We start from the raw sequence: 19,657 nt of genomic DNA, 5'->3' as shown, positions 1-19,657 counted from the left end.
AATCTGTATCACTGCCTTTACAATTCCAAGCATATCACACAGCCTGCATGCAGTAAATACCCTGTGCCATTTTCTGATAGGCTTTCAAGAAGTACATGGATCACAGAGGTGGGGAAAGCCAATGGACAGTAAGTGCTGGTGAAACCCCTGGGACAGCTCAAGGCATGGCCCTCAGGCATCTGGTCCATCCCATCGGTTACAAGTCCCGCTGTCCAGTTTGTGAAAGGTAACGCTTGCCTGTCGGGCACCTAGGTTGCTACGAGGATCTAGCATTTTGCAATGCCCTGGTAGATGTGTAATAAACCTGTACTGACCTCTAGCTTTTCATCTCCTGTAGCTAGCAGTGTCCCCCAGGGGTCAATACTGGCTCCAGTCTTGTTCAATGTATTTATTCATCGATGACCTGGAGGAAGGCACAGAGTGCACCCTCAGCAAGTTTGCAGATGATACAAAACCGGGAGGAGTGGCTGACACACCAGAAGACTGTGCTGCCATTCAGAGGGACCTGGACAGGCTGGAGAGCTGGGCAGAGAGGAACCTCCTCAAGTTCAACAAAGGCAAGGGCAGGGTCCTGCACCTAGGTAGGCATAACCCCCTGCAGCAGTACAGGCTGGGGGGTTGACCTGCTGGAAAGCAGCTCTGCCGAGAAGGACCCGGGAGTGCTGGTGGACAACAAGTTGAGCATGAGGCAGCAATGTGCCCTTGTGGCCAAGAAGGCCAAAGGTCTCCTGGGGTGCATGAGGCAGAGTGTTGCCAGCAGGTGGAGGGAGGTGATCCTGCCCCTCTCCTCAGCCCTGGTGAGGCCTCACCTGGAGTAGTGTCCAGTTCTGGGCTCCTCAGTACAAGAGAGACAAGGCACTACTGGAGAGAGTCCAGCAGAGGGCTACAAAGATGATGAGGGGACCAGAGCATCTCTCCTATGAAGAAAGGCTGAGAGAGCTGGGCCTGTTGTGCCTGGAGAAGAGAAGACTGAGAGGCGTTCTCATCAATGTGTACAAGTATCTGAAGGGGGGATGTCAAGAGGATGGGGCCAGATTCTTCTCAGTGGTGCCTAGTGACAGGACAAGAGGCAATGGGCATAAACTGAACCACAGGAAGTTCCATCTGAACATGAGGAAAACTTTTTTACTGTGCAGGTGACTGAGCACTGGCACAGGTTGCCCAGAGAGGTTGTGGAGGTCGAATATTTCCCTGGAAAAAGTCAAAATCCGCCTGGACGCGATCCTGGGAAATATGCTCTAGCGGACCCTGCTTGAGCAGGGGGGTTGGACTAGATGATCTCCAGAGGTCCCTTCCAACCTAAACCATTCTGCGATTTTGCGATCTTCTCTCTTTTAGAAAGCAGCAATGAAAGACTCGATAAGATGCCTGGGCATAGGAGACACAAGAAAACAAGTTGATTCCTTGTTTAATTGTTCCTGTCATTGAGGATCTAATGCACCAGTGAAAAACCTGAGAAGTCCTTGGAGCAGTTTAATAACAGGGCATTTCACCTGGAATGTAGAGACTGCCTGAAAATGAAATAAGCCAAGACAAGGAATGGAAAGATACCTCGCCTGACAAAAGGACGCTTTGCAGTTAGGCAGTAGAGGAATAACCTTTTTAGCCTAGTGAGAGACCACAAGGAAATTATGAAACTAACTATAAATACAAACATTTGCAAAGCACCCAGTGCTCCCAATCCCAGAAGGAAACTTAGAGCAGCTTTTGCCTACATGACTCCTTTGAGCTTGACTAAATAGCAAGGTCAAAAAGCAAAGTATCCATGTCATGGAGTCAAACAGTTCATACATGACATTGGTCAGATCTGTAATCTAGGAAACAGAAGGATTCAGCGTAAGAAGATCATGAAATCAGATTAGCTTCTTTTTCTGTAGACTAAAGATCCAGGCAAGGAAGGAGGAAGAAAAAAAAGGAGGGGGAATAAAATAAGGTATTGCTGCCCTTTAGAGGTTTCATATCCTGCCAAAAACAACAGTGCTCCTGTTTGACTTCAATTTGTTATCCATGACTCTAGTTCTTCATTAGAAAAGAGAAGGAGGAAGAAAAGGTTGATTTACAAATTCATGTCCAATCTTTCCCAAGGTATCAAATAACTTTGTGTAATAACAGGTATTTTCATTAGACAGAGCAGTGTCAAGAAATGTCAATGTCCACACAATGAAAATGAAACGAACTGCTTAAGAAATCATTCGGCACATAACATATAACAATAAATAAATAAATAAATAAATAAATAAATAAAATTATATTGCTCACCAACATTCCTCTTTAGAAACAGAACATTGGTTTTTCCACGAAGCCAGTTATTTGCTGGTAATGATTAACACGTGATATATTTCTGAAGTCTCCAAAATTTAATTTTCTACTCATTTTCCAGATGATGAACAAAAGGAAACTGCTCTTCCTGCATAATTAACTTAGCTTATACTCCTAGCATGCACAGTCTATAGAATATCTGTACTATCTATATAACAGTCTCATTTATGACCTGTCAATGGATGCAGACAGAAGGCATATTGCAGACTGCAGAAACTCCACTGACTTGAGCAAAATTCACCTTATACCAGAAGCCACCTAATATTATGTCATTTTATACATATATATATATATCCTCTGTACTAAGCAACTTTTTCAAAAGGTATGTAGTAAAAGAAGAGCACAGTATGAAAATATTTTGCTGCTAAAGCTTTCCAATAAGTTCACTAGGTTTACATGGGCAGAATATGGCCCCTTGGTGGAGTTCTTAAAATTTCTCTATCACAATGTTTACTTTTGGTTACCACTTTATTATTAGCAGTGGAAGGTTATCTGCTCAACAGGAGAAAGAGGCAGCATTAAAAATTACCCGAATATCACATTGCATTACATTGCAAAAAGGGGCGAGGGCATCTAGTTAGCACAGCTCAGTGAAGTCAAGGTGACAGGGATCCAATCCAAGCAATAACTATACAGACAGCACTTTAGGTTCCTTAGCTTCTCAGTTCTTTCATACTGTATTAATAGTCTTTGAGTGCATCAACTCTGGAACGAGCAGGGCTTTTTTTTTTTTTTTTTTTGAAAACATGCGGTGGTATTAGGTTAGTAACTTAATCTTGTTGGCAATATAATAGTTATGGTATAATCCTTCACAATATAAAAGTAATTGCCATAATCATAACCTACATTCAATTATTTTTTTCTATAGTGCAGCTGCAGTGGTTTCCCACTCTGAACCTGCCATCCTATCACAGAGGGGACAAGAAGGGGCAGAAAGCAGAGCTCACAAAACACTATTACAGTCCATCTCTCTCCCTTTCCTAATAGCAAGTGACTCCCCATCCCAGTTAATAAAGAGCTCCTTGTCCCTCCATTATGCAGTGTAATCTTTAAAAGATTACATTCTCATTTGGGAATGAGCCAAGAGCCAGTGGGAAATTCTCTAGTAAATTGGATAGGGAGACAACAATATGAAGGGCAGCTGTATTGGAGCACATTTTTTTCAGGGCATTCCCATTCCTGGGGCCCACGGGCATTGTTAGAAGTCCTGCAGTCTTGATTCTTTTCACTGCAGTGTTGTCAGGATAATACTATTCACAGGGGATACAGATTAGCTGTTCTGAAGATGGAATGAGAGGAACCAAATATTGAAAAGTAGTAAGAAAAGATAGGGAAAGCCCAATTATACTTTTAAGTCTTACCGTCTTATATAAAAACAAGGGAAGTGCACTTTGTTTTGAAACACTGTAGTAAATGTTTCAACTACAATGGTAAAATACGTTTTTTTCTATCTAGACTGCCTATCATCAGGAAGGCAATTTAAGCACTCTATTGCTAATAGTATCTTAAGAATGATTTCGAAAGAGAGATTCCCTACACCGCCTCCTTCCCCTTCCCCTTCCAGTGGATGCATTTGCTCTCTGGAGCCTACTCTATGCCCAGCCCTCCCTAGGATCCACAACGGAGAAAATAAACCAAAACAAAACCAGGGCTGGTGGCCCTATCCCTTCTACCACAGCACATGGAAGGTGGTAAGTGGAAAAAGTCTACTGGATTTGTTTTGTTTTGTTCTTTACTGTTATTGTTGTTTGAAAGTACCTTCTCAAGAAGTCACACAAATGTATGTATGCAGAAGACTGGCTAGGTGCTTCACATTCGTTTTGTCAATAATGGCACACATGTATCACCAAGTTTTGTCAGAAAATACAGAAATCTCAGAAAAGAAATGAAAAAAAATAATAATTGGTTGCAGCTTTCTAGGTAACAGATCTTTTTTATTCCTCCAAAGCAGTAAGTTTTTAATCATAACATGAAATTCCAGTTATTATTTCCTGTCATGTAACATAATTAAGGTATTTACTAGAGGAAGTAAAAAAGATAGTTGTCGCATTAGGGTATCAGAAGGATTTTTTTTGCTCTTAAATTGCTGCTCAACCAAACTACAATATGTTTCACCTGCAGGACTCACAGAATAATAGTTATGCATAGTCCATGAGAGGCAATAGTTAAAATACATTAAAATAGAGGATTGTTTGCAATTTTAAATCTTCGTTTTGGGAAGTCCTGATTCAGCAAACTATCTCTATTCAACAAACCCCTACACACATGCTTGAAGTTAAACATATGTTTAAGAACTATTGAAGCACATGGACTTTGGCCTCATTTCAGAAAAGCATTTATATACACATTTAATTGGCTGAACTGGATGAAGCAAAGAAAGGAAAGTGGAACAAGAGAAGTGTACCTGAAAAAGATTCAAGCCAAACAATGATCCATAAAACAAGAACTTATGTGCAGAGGTGTAACACGCTGAATAGCTTCCTTGTTTTTCCTGAAATGTGTATGTTGGCATTTACACTTAAATGAGTTTACTGTATTGGAACAAAAAATAGCATAAATGGAGGAGGGCAGAGGGAACTATTCTGACTATTTGTCATTAAAGACACAGGCCTTAAATAAATGCATACATCCCACAGGGCATCAGGGCATACACACAGATCTCAGAGGTAAGACAGAAGTGTGCAGAGAGAAAGAATATTTCATAAAGATCACTAAAATCAGAAATAATAACCTCCAGGCTGATTCTCCCTGCATCTTTTTCAGGGGCAAACAAATCCTAAAACACATCAACAATAAGCTTCCCCATCTCTCCTCTTCAGCCAGCCGCGTCCACGGACATCTCAGTTCAATATCAAGAACAGAAGCTTTCTGATTTTCCCTAGGGCAAAGTTTTTTTTTTTTTTCCAAAAATATCCTCATATGTCTTTTTTGATAAAAAGGGAGTGGGGGGAGAAAAGGAAATCATACTTTTTACATTCCCCTCTGCCTCTGCTCACACAAATCTGCTGACATCACAGCAATATTTCAGAAAATAAAGAACTGTTCTTTTCATGTCTGCCTAGTGTGAGTGCCGTTTTTTCCTTTCCTTCCTTCACCTTTCCCTTCCATAGCCTGATGCTACCTCTCAGCTTTCTTCATGCCTGATTAGCACTGCTTTTTCTCTTCTTCCATATGAGTCTTCCTTTCCATTTTCCTCATCTGGGGTAAGAATAATTCTTTTATATGAGTAAAAATGAATGGTACTTTTCTTTCTTTCAGTCCTTCCTCCCCTTTCATCAACCCATCCTTTTCCCTCTCCTCCTGTCTCTCCCCTCTGTCCCGTGCACCATCAGGACATCAGGGAGAACTCTGGGATCTGACTCCTTCAACACAAAGAATGAGGGACTATCTTATTTTTCTTTCTCCCTGGATATGGAAAGAGGAATTCGGACTGAGGCAAAAATAAGCTGCCAGATAGAACCACTCAAAATCTGCAGCTGGGGCAGCTTTTACCTTTTCTTCCTCGCCAGGTGCCACTACTGTACCGTTTCTCAGGCAGAGTGGTGGAGCCAAGAGCAAGCTCCCTCTCCGTGCCTACTTTGGATTTTCATGTGTCTTGATAAATTGGCAAAAAAGGGAGAAAATAGCAACAACTCCCCCTCTACTGAGGGAGGAAGAGGAGGAAGAGCAAATCTCTTCATGGAGGAGAGCGAGACACACTGTGCATACAGACACACATGTACTTACTTTAATCTCTGTTGAGAAGGAGCTGAGAGACCTACTTAACTAACAACTGCAAAGTACTTTTAGCTTATTGGAAGGTGCTGTGGCAAGGTAGTCAAGCAACTCCGTCATCACACGCCTTACACTTAGAGCCTACATCTTTTGGAACTTACCATTGTCCCTTAAGGTTTTTATTACAGCGGTTCCTTTTGCAAATGTCTCTTTTTTCAGAAAGAAAATCTCTACCTGTTCATAAGAAATACTGGAGCAAGCAGTCTTGAGCTTGTGCTTCTTTTCTTCATTGGTGAACAGGGTCTAAAGCGTTCTGTTTCCACCAGTCCTTCCCCCCCACCTCCTGCTGGCTTTTGGGGAGGAGGTGGGGGGGAATGCAGGCACACAGAAGATTATTCATTTTTTGTGATTGTAACTTGGGCACTTTCAGCCAAACTCCGTAACTTTTTTCAGCCAGTATCAGTAGTAGCTCCCTTTAGAAAACGGGGCACAGAACAAAAGACCGACTTCAGATTGCTGCTGGAGAATATGAATAAAATGACTGATTTCCCCTGCTACGATTAAACAGATTAAAGAAAAAAGAAGGTACTGCTAATTAAAAGAAAGAACGCAAAGCTTACATGACAAGCAACAACACTTCTTTGAACATATTACAGTGCACACTTTTACTGAGATTCGCAGAAATTCAGTGAGACCTTCAAAAATAGGTTTCCAAATAAAATCTAGGAGAAAAATCAAAAGGAGTAGTAGTGATTGTCTTGAACTTCAAACAAAGACAAAAAAAATACTACTTCTCCAGGATCACATTTTCGCTAGCCCCTATTAAGGACATTTTTCCTCTAGGAAGATTTCTCTTAATCATAGTATGCCACAAATGATCATTAGGCAGGAAAAAAGGGTCAGGCAAGGGTAACAAAGATGAAAAGAACACTGTGGAGAGTTCATCTCTACTGTTTATTTTGAGGCACACTTAGGATTCAAGTTTGACTATTCTAATTGTATTCAAAGATTTAGTTCTCTAAGGAACATAAACAAAACTAGCAATGGCCATCAGCCAGAATAAAGTTTTCCTCATAATCATAGAAGTAAGGTCAGCTTTTGTTTATTCTTTTATGTGATAAACTCAACTCCTCCATATTGATTTTTAAATTAAAAATAAAAATGGAGAAATTAAAGTTTCCTAAGACTAAAGGCCCATTTCTGCAGGGGCAGCTTTTTAAATGTACTTATATATTTTTCTCAGATTTTTTTTGCTTGTGCTTTCCTTATCAAGTATTTTAAACCTTTTACACCAATTCTGGCTAAGCGTCTTTGGTTAGCAGCTTGTATCCACTGAAAGGCAAGGCAATAATCCATCTAGGTTTAGGGAATTTTCACAAAACTGATGCAGAGCTGTGTCAATTTTAATGTCATGGTATGGAGAGTGCATGCAGCTCTTTCCACTTTAGAGGATTAAAAGTGACCTCTCTTACCAAAATCAATAAGGGCAGCTTGCTGTGACTAATAGGTTGTAGAAATTCAAAAGAGACTGTTTGTAACACTGAGTTCATTCTCTCCCTGTCTCTGCTAACTCAGCCCCAGACTGGCTGGCAGATCTGCACTTTGACATGTACGTTCACATGGCAAACCAAGGTATATTATCTTCCCAGGGAACAAACCAAGCCACGTAGTTAACTCACATATCAGGGAAGAAAAAAAGCTGATATTTATTTGATAAGAGGGGACTCAGCAATTTCTGCAGAAAGGATATGAGGAAAAATTTAAGAAAGATGTGCATTATTTTGCTCCCTAAAATGATTTTAAAGATTGTATTTATATATATTATCAGGAGATCAACAAGTACCCAGCTATTTCACTTCTTGTGACCTGAGGTAGGTTTTGTTTTTGTATTTTTTTGTTTTTGTTTTTGTTTGTCTCTGAGCAAAGTCTTCCCCCCCAATTCCTTTGCCTATCTGTAATAGGCTAAAAATTTAAATTCCATTAAAATCTGTGGAAATACCCCAGAGTCGCATGCGTTTATACAGCCAACTGTAACATAATAATTAACTACCATGGCATGTGCTCAGTTGTGTTGGCTGGTTTCTCTTCTCCACTATTCCTTTTGTTACTCTGAAGCACGGGAGGTCTAATGGTCAAGTTTGGGCACTTCTGTAAATATAATAATTTCATATGGCACAGGAAAATGGCACATGCTTTAGAGCGAGCCTAAGTGACGTGAAGTGAATTTTCAGTTTTTCATTTTGCAACACTGAAGATGACCATCTTCTAACTTGTGATGAGAATCCTTTTACTCTCCCGGATGTCTCTAATTTCAAGTTTATTTTGCTTGAGGTACAAATTAAAAATCCTTATCCATGGTTCATAGCTTGTGGACAATTTCTCCAAATAACAATCACCGTCGTTGTCTTTGTGCCAAAAAAATAAGGCTTGCCTTGGGGGACCAAGGGAGAAAAAGGGTTGAAGTGGTGGGAAGAACCCAACTGTAAATGTTTAGGAGTCCCTACGGAGGTTTATAAACAGACGACTGCCATGTGCAAAATGTGAAAGAAACCCAGTCAGCATAAGAGCTGTTGCTGTTTCGAAATCTTCTAACTAAGTCTGTTTAGGCAGTAGATAGAGCTATAAACAAACAATAAATCAAGAAGTTATTAGCATTTGAATTTTGGCAAGATAATAAAATGTGCTGGGGTATAATCAGCAAATAACAGGAAAGATCTGCAAGCGAACTCACCAATTAATGATAAATAGGACTTGGCACAGAACAACTTCACCAATGTGGATCTCATTAGATGGCCGTGGAACCTGTTCGTGCGCAGCCCTTTCAGAGCAAGGGAAAGGTGAGGTAACCAAAATGTCAGGGTACCCACCCCCTCACAGCTCTCAAGCTCCAGTATTGTAACCACCTGGGCCAAAATGACAACCTCATGCTGAGTGAAGGCCGTTCTGTGGTTCTCCAGTCTTTAACTGATATGTTTCCTGTTCTCAGCTTTTGGACTTTTGCTTTGGAATTCCACCTAAACAAAGATAACTGAAAACGTGCAGCTTTGCTCACTCCGGAATTTCTTTCTCCTACGTTCACCTTGTTTTATTAATGATACCTCTTAAAGAGAGAAATGCCCCCAAGCAAGCGATATCGCTTAAACAGATAAATAGTTCACACACCAGGCAGGGGGAAGGGAGAGGGGGAAGAGACCTTGTCTTACTAGACTGGAAACAGACACACCGTATTAATACAAAGAATCCGCATATGGTTCTAATAGGTTTCTTAAAATGATTTATCAGCTGTGATTAAGCCCTCAACCAGCATGTCTATCTTCATAAATAAAGTAAAAGTGCACCTTGCTCTAAAATATATCAGCAGTATCTTATTACTCAACCATACAGGCTGCACTCCACTTAGAATCTGGCTCTGGGGAGCAAGAGTTTGTGTTTAATAGCGGAGTGTATACTCTAAAGAGATTGCCAAGATTTAGAAACCTTATCTAAGAGATAGACTTACTAAAAAGCCATTACAAAGAAGGTTTATCCCTTCAGTATGTGTCATCCGGCCCACACTGTTGAAATGTGAAGAGGTAACATGAAAGCTGTGCCTTTAAGAACACACATAGGAAGACTACGCGCAGCTCCATGTTGTTGTGAAAGAAATGTCAGAATGACATCAAGCAGGCTCCCTGTTTTGGGGATAGCCAAAATATACAAAGCGCAACAAAAACCCAAACATTACAGGAGGGTGACTCAACTTCTCTGGGACAGGGACAATAAGAGGCAGAAGGAAAGTGGCCTCTTCTGACTGAGCTCTGAAGGATGATTCATCAGCTGGAATTTAGAAGAACATGGAGGGATTATGGTTAGGGAGGTTTACCTCAATCAAAAATGTACGCCCTCAAAAACTGCCTTTCTGCATGCCATAGGCACTTACTGCTGGAAAAAAACTCAGGTCCTCTCTCAGAGCATGGAGATCTAAATCCATAAATATATTCAAACACAGTCCATTGCAACAGAAGAAGATAAGAGAGACCTGCCTGCCAGCAGAAGATAAGATACTGCACTGACAGCACTGAGCATAAGTTGAAACTTATTCCTATGCAAATTTTTGCAAAGCTAGTTATGAACTCTGTTGTCTTCATGGCTTTCCTGCACAGTTAAGCAGAAAAGTGTCCCCTTTGTAACACAGTTCAGTGTGGCAAATAAATGCCTGGACTATAAATATATGCTTAAAACAGGGCTCACATAGTCAGAGGACTAAAATGCCAAATGCAGAATCCCTGTATGAAATTTAATGCATTGCCACATGTCTACCATGAAAGCTCCAGAAGTTAAGAAAACCAGCTAAAATACCGCAAGCCTACCCATCTGGAGAGAGGAGGAGAGCATTCTTCCTGTCTTTAGCAACACTGAACAACAGCTGATAAATCTTTAACACACATGGTTTGTGGGATGCCCTGTGCTGAGACCAAGGAGATATGGAATCAATCTGAGGCTCTGCCACAGACTTCCTGTGCAATTTTTAGCACATCAGTTGAGCCCAGATCCTTTATGGTAGCTCACTGATTCACTCCTGCTTTATTTCAGTGAGAGCAAGACACGTCTTTGAAGATCTCCATCAATCTCTTGGGGCCACATTGCAAAGATATTTAGGAACCAAAAGACACAGAAAGCTGCCTGCTTGGCAGAATGGTTTAAAGGACCCAACTCCCTTGGAATTCTCACTCCGCACCTCTGATTCCATCACTTTGGTGTCTAGCTACTAAGGAGCTTTGGAAACCTTGTGTTCCAAACTCTGTATTTCCTTAGAAAATAAAAGAAAAAACTTTTCCCTTCTTCATAGGAATGTTGCAAAAGTAAATTGATCATTAAGAAACAGGGGGATATATAAACCAGTGGTGAGCCCATAAAGCAAATCAATAAGCCATCTTAACCTTATGCAATTAATGCATATGAAAATTCAAAATAAGCCATTGGAAAAAATATATGTAACTACTGGGCTTCTTGAGTTTGAAATTCAGAAGGAGTTTTAAAGTAAAATATAGAAAAATTCTGATAAAGGGCTACAGTGTATCTTTACAGTGCCTTAATGTATCTCCCAGAAGAAATGCTATGCTATGAAGATGCTCACATCTTCACGCATATCGATTTTATGTTCAGCATATGGGAACTATTATACTGAAATCTTTGGATTTGGGGTGATTTTTGGACTTTGTGAAGTTGAAAATTTCAAGTTATCACCTTAACAACAGCTTAACTGATTGATAGAGTGACAGCTTGATGTTTTTGCAGTACCTACAACAATAGCACCCTGGCCTCTAAGCACTACATTAACATAAATCATTCCTCATCTTATTTTCCTGCTGCTATAACTTACCACCATATAACAGACCCAATCTCATGGGGAGAATACAGAGTCAGAGAGGGCTTTGAATTGACAGAGCATGAACACTCTTACACCATGTTGAGATGAATGGAGAAGACAACGTATACGTATACATCTTTATGAGCGCATAATTCTAAAATAAGTACAGTAGTAAGCATTTATACACATGTCTTTGCTTTCTCCTGCTGTACAGACTGGATAAGCAGAGTAAGCATGGAAACTAATCATAAAGTGCTACTTCCTATCAGTCAAAAGTGCTCCACGAGCAGGCTTATTAGTTTGCTGATTTGTATTACTTAAGTGAGTGAAATTCAGCTTGCCTCTGAAACGTCTACCAGCACGACACTGTCCTGTTCCATCTCAGCTGCCCCCCTGGGGCTTCAGAGCATTCCCCCAGGAAGAACAGAGCTAATGGGACTGCTGTAGCAGCAGGGCATGCACTCGGACATGATACCATCCCACACTTGCACACTGCAGCATTGACACCATGTACCCTAAGACAATACTTAAAAGGGAATAAAGCTGAACTCCTACCCTGCATTAGCAGGAAAATGGCCAAAGAATAATGTACCTGGTTTTGGGAGGCGGCTCTGTGCTGCAAATTAATCACATGAGGGGGAAAGAGTCAGGTGAGAGCACTCCCGGAAGGGTAGCCATTTCTCATTAATAACCAATGTTGAATTTGTAGTCTGTCAGTGAACGCAACCACCACAATGAGTCCTTCATCCTTGTTCCTCTCTTTCACCAGAGTGCATTGTCAACACTACTACATGCACCAAGATAGGCAAACACTTATACAAAATGCTCTATCAATGTACAGATTTTTTTTTTCCTTGTAGTATAAAGGTACAATATTACTTTAATATCACCCTTGCCTGTCAAAGGGGCTCCACTCACTACACTGCTAATTTCAACTACTGTATTGACTATGACTGTAGGAGTGAACTTTCTGCTTTAATGGAACGATGAATGAGATTAAAAGAAAATCATATTTATGAAGTGCTGTCTTCTATGTAGCCAACATAGCTTTTGCAGCTTCTCCTACTGGGAATGCCAGAAGATTTCAAAATAGCATCCACTGCAGATGAGCAACATGTTTCCCAAGGCCTGTTTCTCCTCTTGTTGACATGATGGACAGGATCAGGCCTTTGGGGTTCATTTGTTTGGTTTGCTTCCTCACTTAAAAGTCTCCAAAAAATAAAAATAACAGGAAAAACCATCAAGTTTGTGCAACATAAGAAATGCTTATTAGATGTTCTTATTTCGTCAAACTTCACACCACTGGTTTTGTATTTACATTTTTCCCCTAGTGGGAATGTAAGAGGTTTCCTTTAGAAAAATAGTAAAGCAAATAAAAGCCATCAGATTTATTCTGATTGCATACATTTCAGAATACAAAGAGGAAAACCTGTAGGCCAGGAATACATTACATAAAATTTGAATTTAAGGTGTGGAAATGAAGTGAAATTTTCTACCAGCTACAACTGCTCAAAAGATTGATTCTATTATTTTCAGCTCAGCTTGAATTCAGTAGTCCTCCCCATACTCATAACTGATAGCACAGAAGTATAACAATCAGAAAATATTTGAGAGATTTCTCTTCTGAAGATTGCATCACTGAGTTCAGCAGTAAATGGTGTAGCGTGGTGGTATAAATTAGACAAGTGCATTTTATCTACCTTCTTACACCAATATGCAGGAATCTATCCTGGTATATAGGACAGAATGAGAAACTAGAAGGCATAAACCAAATCTATGCCTTTCAAAGACTATAGCGGACTACAGCGTTATCTGTTGCTTTACACAACTAAACTGGATATTCAGGCTTTGTAAGCCTTCTGTAGACTGAATGTATTTAACCACCAAATGCTCTCTATTTTTTTTTTCTTCATTGGTCTACCTCATTTTGCTGATATTTTTCTAGCAGTGAGATGACTACAGTGTAACAGTATTCTGAGAACAGTAATACTAAGCCATGTAGAAGACTTGCTGGCTTTCGGCTTCCTGAGCTGAGAGTGAACAAACCACACTAAAACCAAGCTGTACTTGAGCGTAGCTGTTTCTCTGCTTCATTTACATAGCTTACATATTATCTGGCAACAAGGAGTACTGTTCAGAAAATTTCAAAAATTTCAGGACAAGCCTCAGGAAGTGATGCATTGCAATTCCAGCATAAGTAGGGTATGATCTTAAAAATGCCTTCATATTGAAAATATTCAACTGGCTATTTCTAAATGCTCCTTGATGTAGTGTTCTACATGCTACAATTTGTGTGTTTCCACTCTTTCTCATTCCATGCAGGTAGGTCAGGTAAGATGCACTTTAATGAAGCAACAGCTACAATTATTTGTTCAGAAATGGATCCTGGCTCTTCCCATCTTTGACATTATTCGCTCAGACCCAAGCTTAATGCTCAGAACAAGATCTGACAGCAGAGCCTATCCACTAGCAGCAAAGGTCATGTGCTTGCAAATATAACCCATGACAAATGCTTTGGATACTTAATGCTCAGAGCAGGATAAACCTAAAACCTGCAGCTAGCGGGCTAAGATCATCATCCGATCTGCCAACACTGCCTACCTTGTTGGTTTGGGTTACAAATTGTGCCTGGGGCAGAGCTGTCAATTGCTTCCTGCCTCAAGCTCCTGAGAGCTTTAATAATTACACTTTTGCAAGTGGGAAAATAGTATGGGTATGCTTTTATCTATTCTGATTTCAGGGGTGAATTTGGCAGGTGGGATGCTTGGATCAGGAAGAGTGACATCAAGAGGATGCAAAAAGCCTCTTTCTCATATACTTATCAATACGCTTATTTCTGATCTATTCCTTTGCGTTTAGCGGGTGGGCCTTTCTCAGATAGGGGCTTCCAGCTAATATTTGTTTTTATAGGCTCCCGAGGGTCATTATCATTATTATTACTCTAGTCCACCCAGTCCCCAAGCAAAAGGCTAACCCAGCTATATTTTAAGAAACAGTCCTTGCCAGATGAACTTACAATCATTATAGATAACACATACCAAGTATGGGAGGCAGAAGGAGATGCTATTCCCATTTTACACATGAGCAACTATGGCAGAAAGATATTAAGTGATTTGTTCCAGGTTACACAGCTAGGATATTAACTCAAGCGCTTTCCCCTCAATGCTACCTCTCCAAAAAGGGCATGTGCACTATTCCTAAGAAGTGCATTCAGCACTTCACAGCTAATTTGGAATGTCAACAGTCCACATAACCAGCTTAATCACAGCAAATTCTCATGGACTACACATGAACTCCTGTTTCGAGGAAGAAGAAGAAAAAAAAAATATATAGCTAAGTGGATTGTATTCTTTGAGGACTCTTTTCAAATAAGGACTCTCAAGCAGAAAAAAAGTGTTTTTCTCTTATAAGATTTCAGTGTCAAGCTGTGTGCTAAGCCATAGTGATATACTAAAATAAACATTTCTTTCATAGTCCAAAGACATTAACCTGACCAAAAATATTTTTGGAAGTCTTTTCTGAGACATGAATAAGATTTCCATGCTGCTAATATTAGCCTCCCAGTGCTGGCAAGTGCTTTAGGAGAACGCTGCGCTGCGCTCACATTCCAGGGACAGGCCATTAGGAGCATTTCATTATCAATAGCTGTGGCCCAAGGAGTCCCTTTCTGTTGTGGCCTTTGTCTCTTGTATTTGTGTACAGCCCTACTGGGGCCCGCTTCAGATTCCTATCTGACAGTCAGTCGGTAACGTAAGAATGAACATACAGCAGACTAATTGGAAACACAGAACTAATGTTACAGGTTAGCTAGCTAGTGGGACTTTTGCCTTTTTAAATGATTTCCCCCTCCCCCTGTCATTCATTTTGCTCCCTGGAGATAGCCCACGGCAGCTGCAGGGGTTGGAAGAAGGAGGGCAGAATAAGAGATCCAGAGGTCCTTAAACAACTGGTATTATCAGGTAACCTGATGCCCTTGTCTAGGTTTTAATCAGATTGTGCAACTACCCCTTGTCAGCTGAAATGGACCCTGCAACATCAAACTGTAATTTTTGGCTAGCTGCACAGAAGCCCAGATGAGTAGATTTCTCTTCATCTCTTACTCCTGCAAAATAACTTCCAAACAGTAAGAACTGCTTAGGAATCTTCTTCAATACTGATAATTTGCAAAGAAGGACAAACGTACAGAAATGGTCCCCTTGACTTTGGCCAAGTTTCCTCTCTGCAGCACACAAGAAACTAAGTATAACAAGTTAAATACAAAATTAGATACATTTCTGTCATTACATGGTTGTTTCCTAACATTCATTCTGCAAATAAAGTTGTGAGGGTCAAACTATCTTTCCCAGCCCTTGTCCAAAACTTGGACTCTCTCCTGTTTGGACGCTCTCTTTTCTTGCTCAGCCTACTACGCCTTGGTTTTTCTCTCCTCCTCTCCTGTATCTGTCCCGCTCTCCTTTCTTATGAGTCTTAAATAAAACCATCTCTAGCCTCCTTTCCCGGTAAGTCACAAATAAACCATCCCTAGACTCCCTTCCCATATTCTTTCTACATGCCTCCTCTACCCTTCTGCCTCTCAGCAATCATCCTTACCTCTTTTTCCAAAAAGCCCTCTAGTGCCGTCTCTTGCAGACCTCAAAGTACTTCAAAAATCATTCTGGAGGTCCCTAAATGCTGCCAACTTCAAATTTCAATGCCCCAGGACCCAGGCACACACATATGCCTCCAATGCATGAATTCTGAATTGGGCAGCAACAAGTGAGAAGCAAAACAAATGACCCTAAACAGCTATAAGAAATAGCAGGAAGCACTTGCAATTGGAGGCACAGGCATTCTGAAAGACAAAATAATGCTGAGGCAAGGTAAGGAAAAGTGCCCTCTGGTTTTAGCACCATGGCCTTCTTTCCTTACATTTAGCCTGTGGTGACAAATTAGACAAATATAGATTACTATGAAACCTAGGCCAAATAACACAGTGTTCAAGAACTGCGGCAGGGGACATTTACATGAGAATTTCCAAGAGTTACAGAGATGGGAGAGGGCGCAAGAGAGGCATAAAAATGGAACAACGTGAAGGGGAAGTATTTGGTAGCTTGTTTGAGGGCTGCAGTGAGGAAGGAAGCAGTATGAGCCTGTAGCCCCACATGTGTTTCAGTTCTCAGAAGCAACCAGAACTTTGGATGCTTCCTTGAAAAGTTACAATTTCATCCATCACCTCCTGCTGGCCTCTATCGTACCTTAAGCTCTTTTACAGTTCCTAGTAAAGTTTAAACAGCTCGTTAGGATCCCTCAAAACACTTGGACAATCTTTGGGCATAGGAGTATACTTATTCCCATACAAAGTGGCCTATATAGCAACCTAAACTTACAGATACTGAGAGTAATAGAATGCTAATTGGAAATGGGATACATTATCTAATAGGTATTACAAGTTAAAATTTTCCCCTTCTCCTTCTGTATGAATACTTTATGACAAATAAAGACACATGATAAAGCTGGTAACGATGATAAATAAAAACTAGGGGTTCACAGTAGGGCAGGGGAAAGAGCAAAACTTTTTGCTTTTAATATAAATACTTCCTCATAATCCACATTTCCCTGCAATGTATTTGAGCAAGTCTGCAATCTTCACTTCAAAGATGATATAATTTTCCCAAGCCTCTCCCTCAAGAGGTGTGTGGTTTGTAATATAGTTTACTTAAAAGCAGGGACTTGGAATCAAACCCTGGCAACCGCAGTTACACGCATTTGGAAATGTAATGCTGCTTTTTGTTGGTTTGGGGTTTTTTTTGTCAATCGTTTCAATAGTTCAGAAAACATGTCACAACTTATAGTGCCACCTAGTTTCTAACCAAAAGGTTACTACCAGGTAATAGAGAGAGATCTGCTTTCACACAGTATCCTTACATGTTTGAAGGAAATGAAAAGGGGAGGAAGAGATTGGGGCACTAGCACTCACCCTTTTGTTGTTCTCTTCTTCTTGTGCCTTTCTAAACTCGTGCTCTAAGGAGCAATCAATATCATTGAAGAGGCCCACTTCCTCACAGTTCTTCAGAAAGCGTGTTGGTGTAGGAGTCTGATCTGCGAATATAAAAAGAAATAATTACTGATATTAAATATTAAAAGGAGAGGGAAATAGAACCTCCCTTTTCTTGGCGGACTATTTAACTAGCTAACTTCCCAATGCCTTCCCACTCTTACACATCATCACTTAAAACAAAACGCACAGCATTGAATTTTGACAGACAATGACTGCCAACAGTGTCTGAAAACAGGCAGGAGTCATCATCCAACCAGAAAGACAACAATAGAGCACGTAACACACAAGTGCATCTCCCTAACATGTAAAGGGTCGTAAAAACTCCAATGATAACTGCATGTAAAACAACTCACAGCACATATGATAATACATATTTACCCTGCAACACACAGGTAACTGCGGCAGATACACATTAGTTATGCCTTCAGTGCTTGAAAACCCCTCAAACATGCACAGTTTTATATTCTGAAACACACTGGAAGTAAGCCATGGCGCGAAGAAGTCCTGCTCAGTGAATTGTTCCTAACACAATTTTTGAAGGAGTGAAATGACATTAAAACAAGTTGTGAAATATTAAATTTGACTACAGAGAAGCTTCAGTATTCTTGGTTTTTTTTAATCTAAAAGTGCTGAAAATTCACAAAAACAATGAGATTTAAAGTCAAAAGATTTTTAGCGCGTGCCTTCATCTCTAGGAATTTGTTGCCCCCTCAAAAATAATTCAGGGAAGGATAGTATACTTTAATACTACAGGCAGGAGGGGCTAAAGGTACAAAGTTTTCAGCCTCTTTTCCAAAACCTATTAATAAGGCAAGTAAAATTGCCCAGTAGACTGCTGTTCTGGAGATGACTTCGGCCAGTCTTTCTCCAGGAAGTGAAAATTGAGGCCAAAGTTGGGAACGAAGAACTCTTCATTTAAAAGTCAGCTCTGAGCTAAGTCCATTCATTCTGAAGCAAGTTCTTAACTACACCACCTCAGCTTCCCCATCCCCAAATAATTACAAGACAGAGCCCCATTAACAAAAATAGGGGATAGTCTATATGGTTCTATCAGCTTTACACACAAAAAAACAGTGACCTTCCTTTCATTCCAGACAAAAGAGACTTGGAAAGCAAAAGACTCTGATCAAGCAGCAAAGGAAAGAAAAATCTCTTCCTTCTTAGCTCCTTCTTCCCGAGCTCCCAGGCCAGCTGAAGCTGCTTTGTAGTACCCAGTCTTATGGAAAGATTGTCCTAAGTCTCTTTAAAAATCATCTTCTGCATAGTCATTTACAACTGTCCTATTGTTTGCAATTCGTTCTACAAAGAATGAAAATAAGGGCCTGTTAACACTCATCCCAGTTGCCCATACTGGCCCAAATCTGACCTCAGACAAAACCTTCCCACTTCAATGAGCTCTAGGGGAAAAAGTTCAGCTTCTTGTGCCTAGCTAAGATGGGTCAAGTTCTAGTATTTCCCTGTTACAGGGAACTGTTACCAGACAGAATGAACATTACATGATCAGCATAGAAACACATAGCAACCCCTAGCAAAAGGCAGCACAAAAGAAATGCATATAAAAGGATATACAGTTTTCACTTGGAAATTAAGGGGCTGATCCTCTACTTTATAAAATCAGCATGAAGCTGACTTCCACCTTTAGAATGTCTGGTCCTACAGCTTTGACCTTTTAAAGTAATTTAAGGGCAAAGACACTGGTCTGTATCTATATTTCGGATGGAACATACTGATATTACGTAAGAAACAAGTTCTTAATGTTAAAATTCTAGTTGTATTTCTTTTGGCTTGAACATTATACTTGTGAGCTTAAAGGAAACAAAACTCAAGCGTTTGGGAATGCATACATATTTATCTATTAGTTTTCACAGCTAACTACTGTATTACCAGAGACAGGAACACAAGACTTTCCAAGAATCTTGCAGGGACTCAGCCTAAGAAGCCGAGTCGATGAGGTGCTGACATCAGTGAGAGCTGAGGACACTCAGCACTTCACAGGTCCATGCCCTAAATAAGTAGTGCCAAACTAATCTCTAGGGTAACCTCACTGAACTCAGTGGATTTACACCTGGGTTGTCTTTGGCCCTTGGGCTGCAATTTGTACTGGAGATGAAGTGCACTGAAAATCTGGGGAAAGAGATTTTATTTCCAAAAAGGATGAAATATTACTTTAGTGAAAAACACTGTTGCTTTGTAGAAAAACAGGAAGATAATTGTTGTCAAATCTTTCTGGACAGAAA

The 19,657-nt window shown here is 40.3% G+C and overlaps 1 protein-coding gene across 7 annotated transcripts in view; it reads right to left on the bottom strand.

Annotated features, from left to right (window-relative positions):
* Nucleotides 1-19,657, bottom strand: part of CREB5 (cAMP responsive element binding protein 5) — a 259,174-nt gene that overhangs the window by 186,031 nt on the left and 53,486 nt on the right. For all 7 annotated transcript variants that reach the window (XR_011139664.1, XM_068935245.1, XM_068935244.1 and 4 more), the window contains one exon: nt 17,340-17,461. Coding sequence is in view for 4 of the 7 variants with exons in the window: in XM_068935245.1 (XP_068791346.1) it covers nt 17,340-17,461 (122 nt within the window). In the remaining 3 variants the exon portion in view is untranslated. The remainder of the gene's footprint in view (nt 1-17,339; nt 17,462-19,657) is intronic.

This window comes from Struthio camelus, chromosome 2, assembly GCF_040807025.1.
Source record: "Struthio camelus isolate bStrCam1 chromosome 2, bStrCam1.hap1, whole genome shotgun sequence".
Taxonomy (NCBI): Eukaryota; Metazoa; Chordata; class Aves; order Struthioniformes; family Struthionidae; genus Struthio; species Struthio camelus.
The sequence above is the reverse complement of the archived record's forward strand: the minus strand, read 5'-3'. Positions and strand labels throughout refer to the sequence as shown.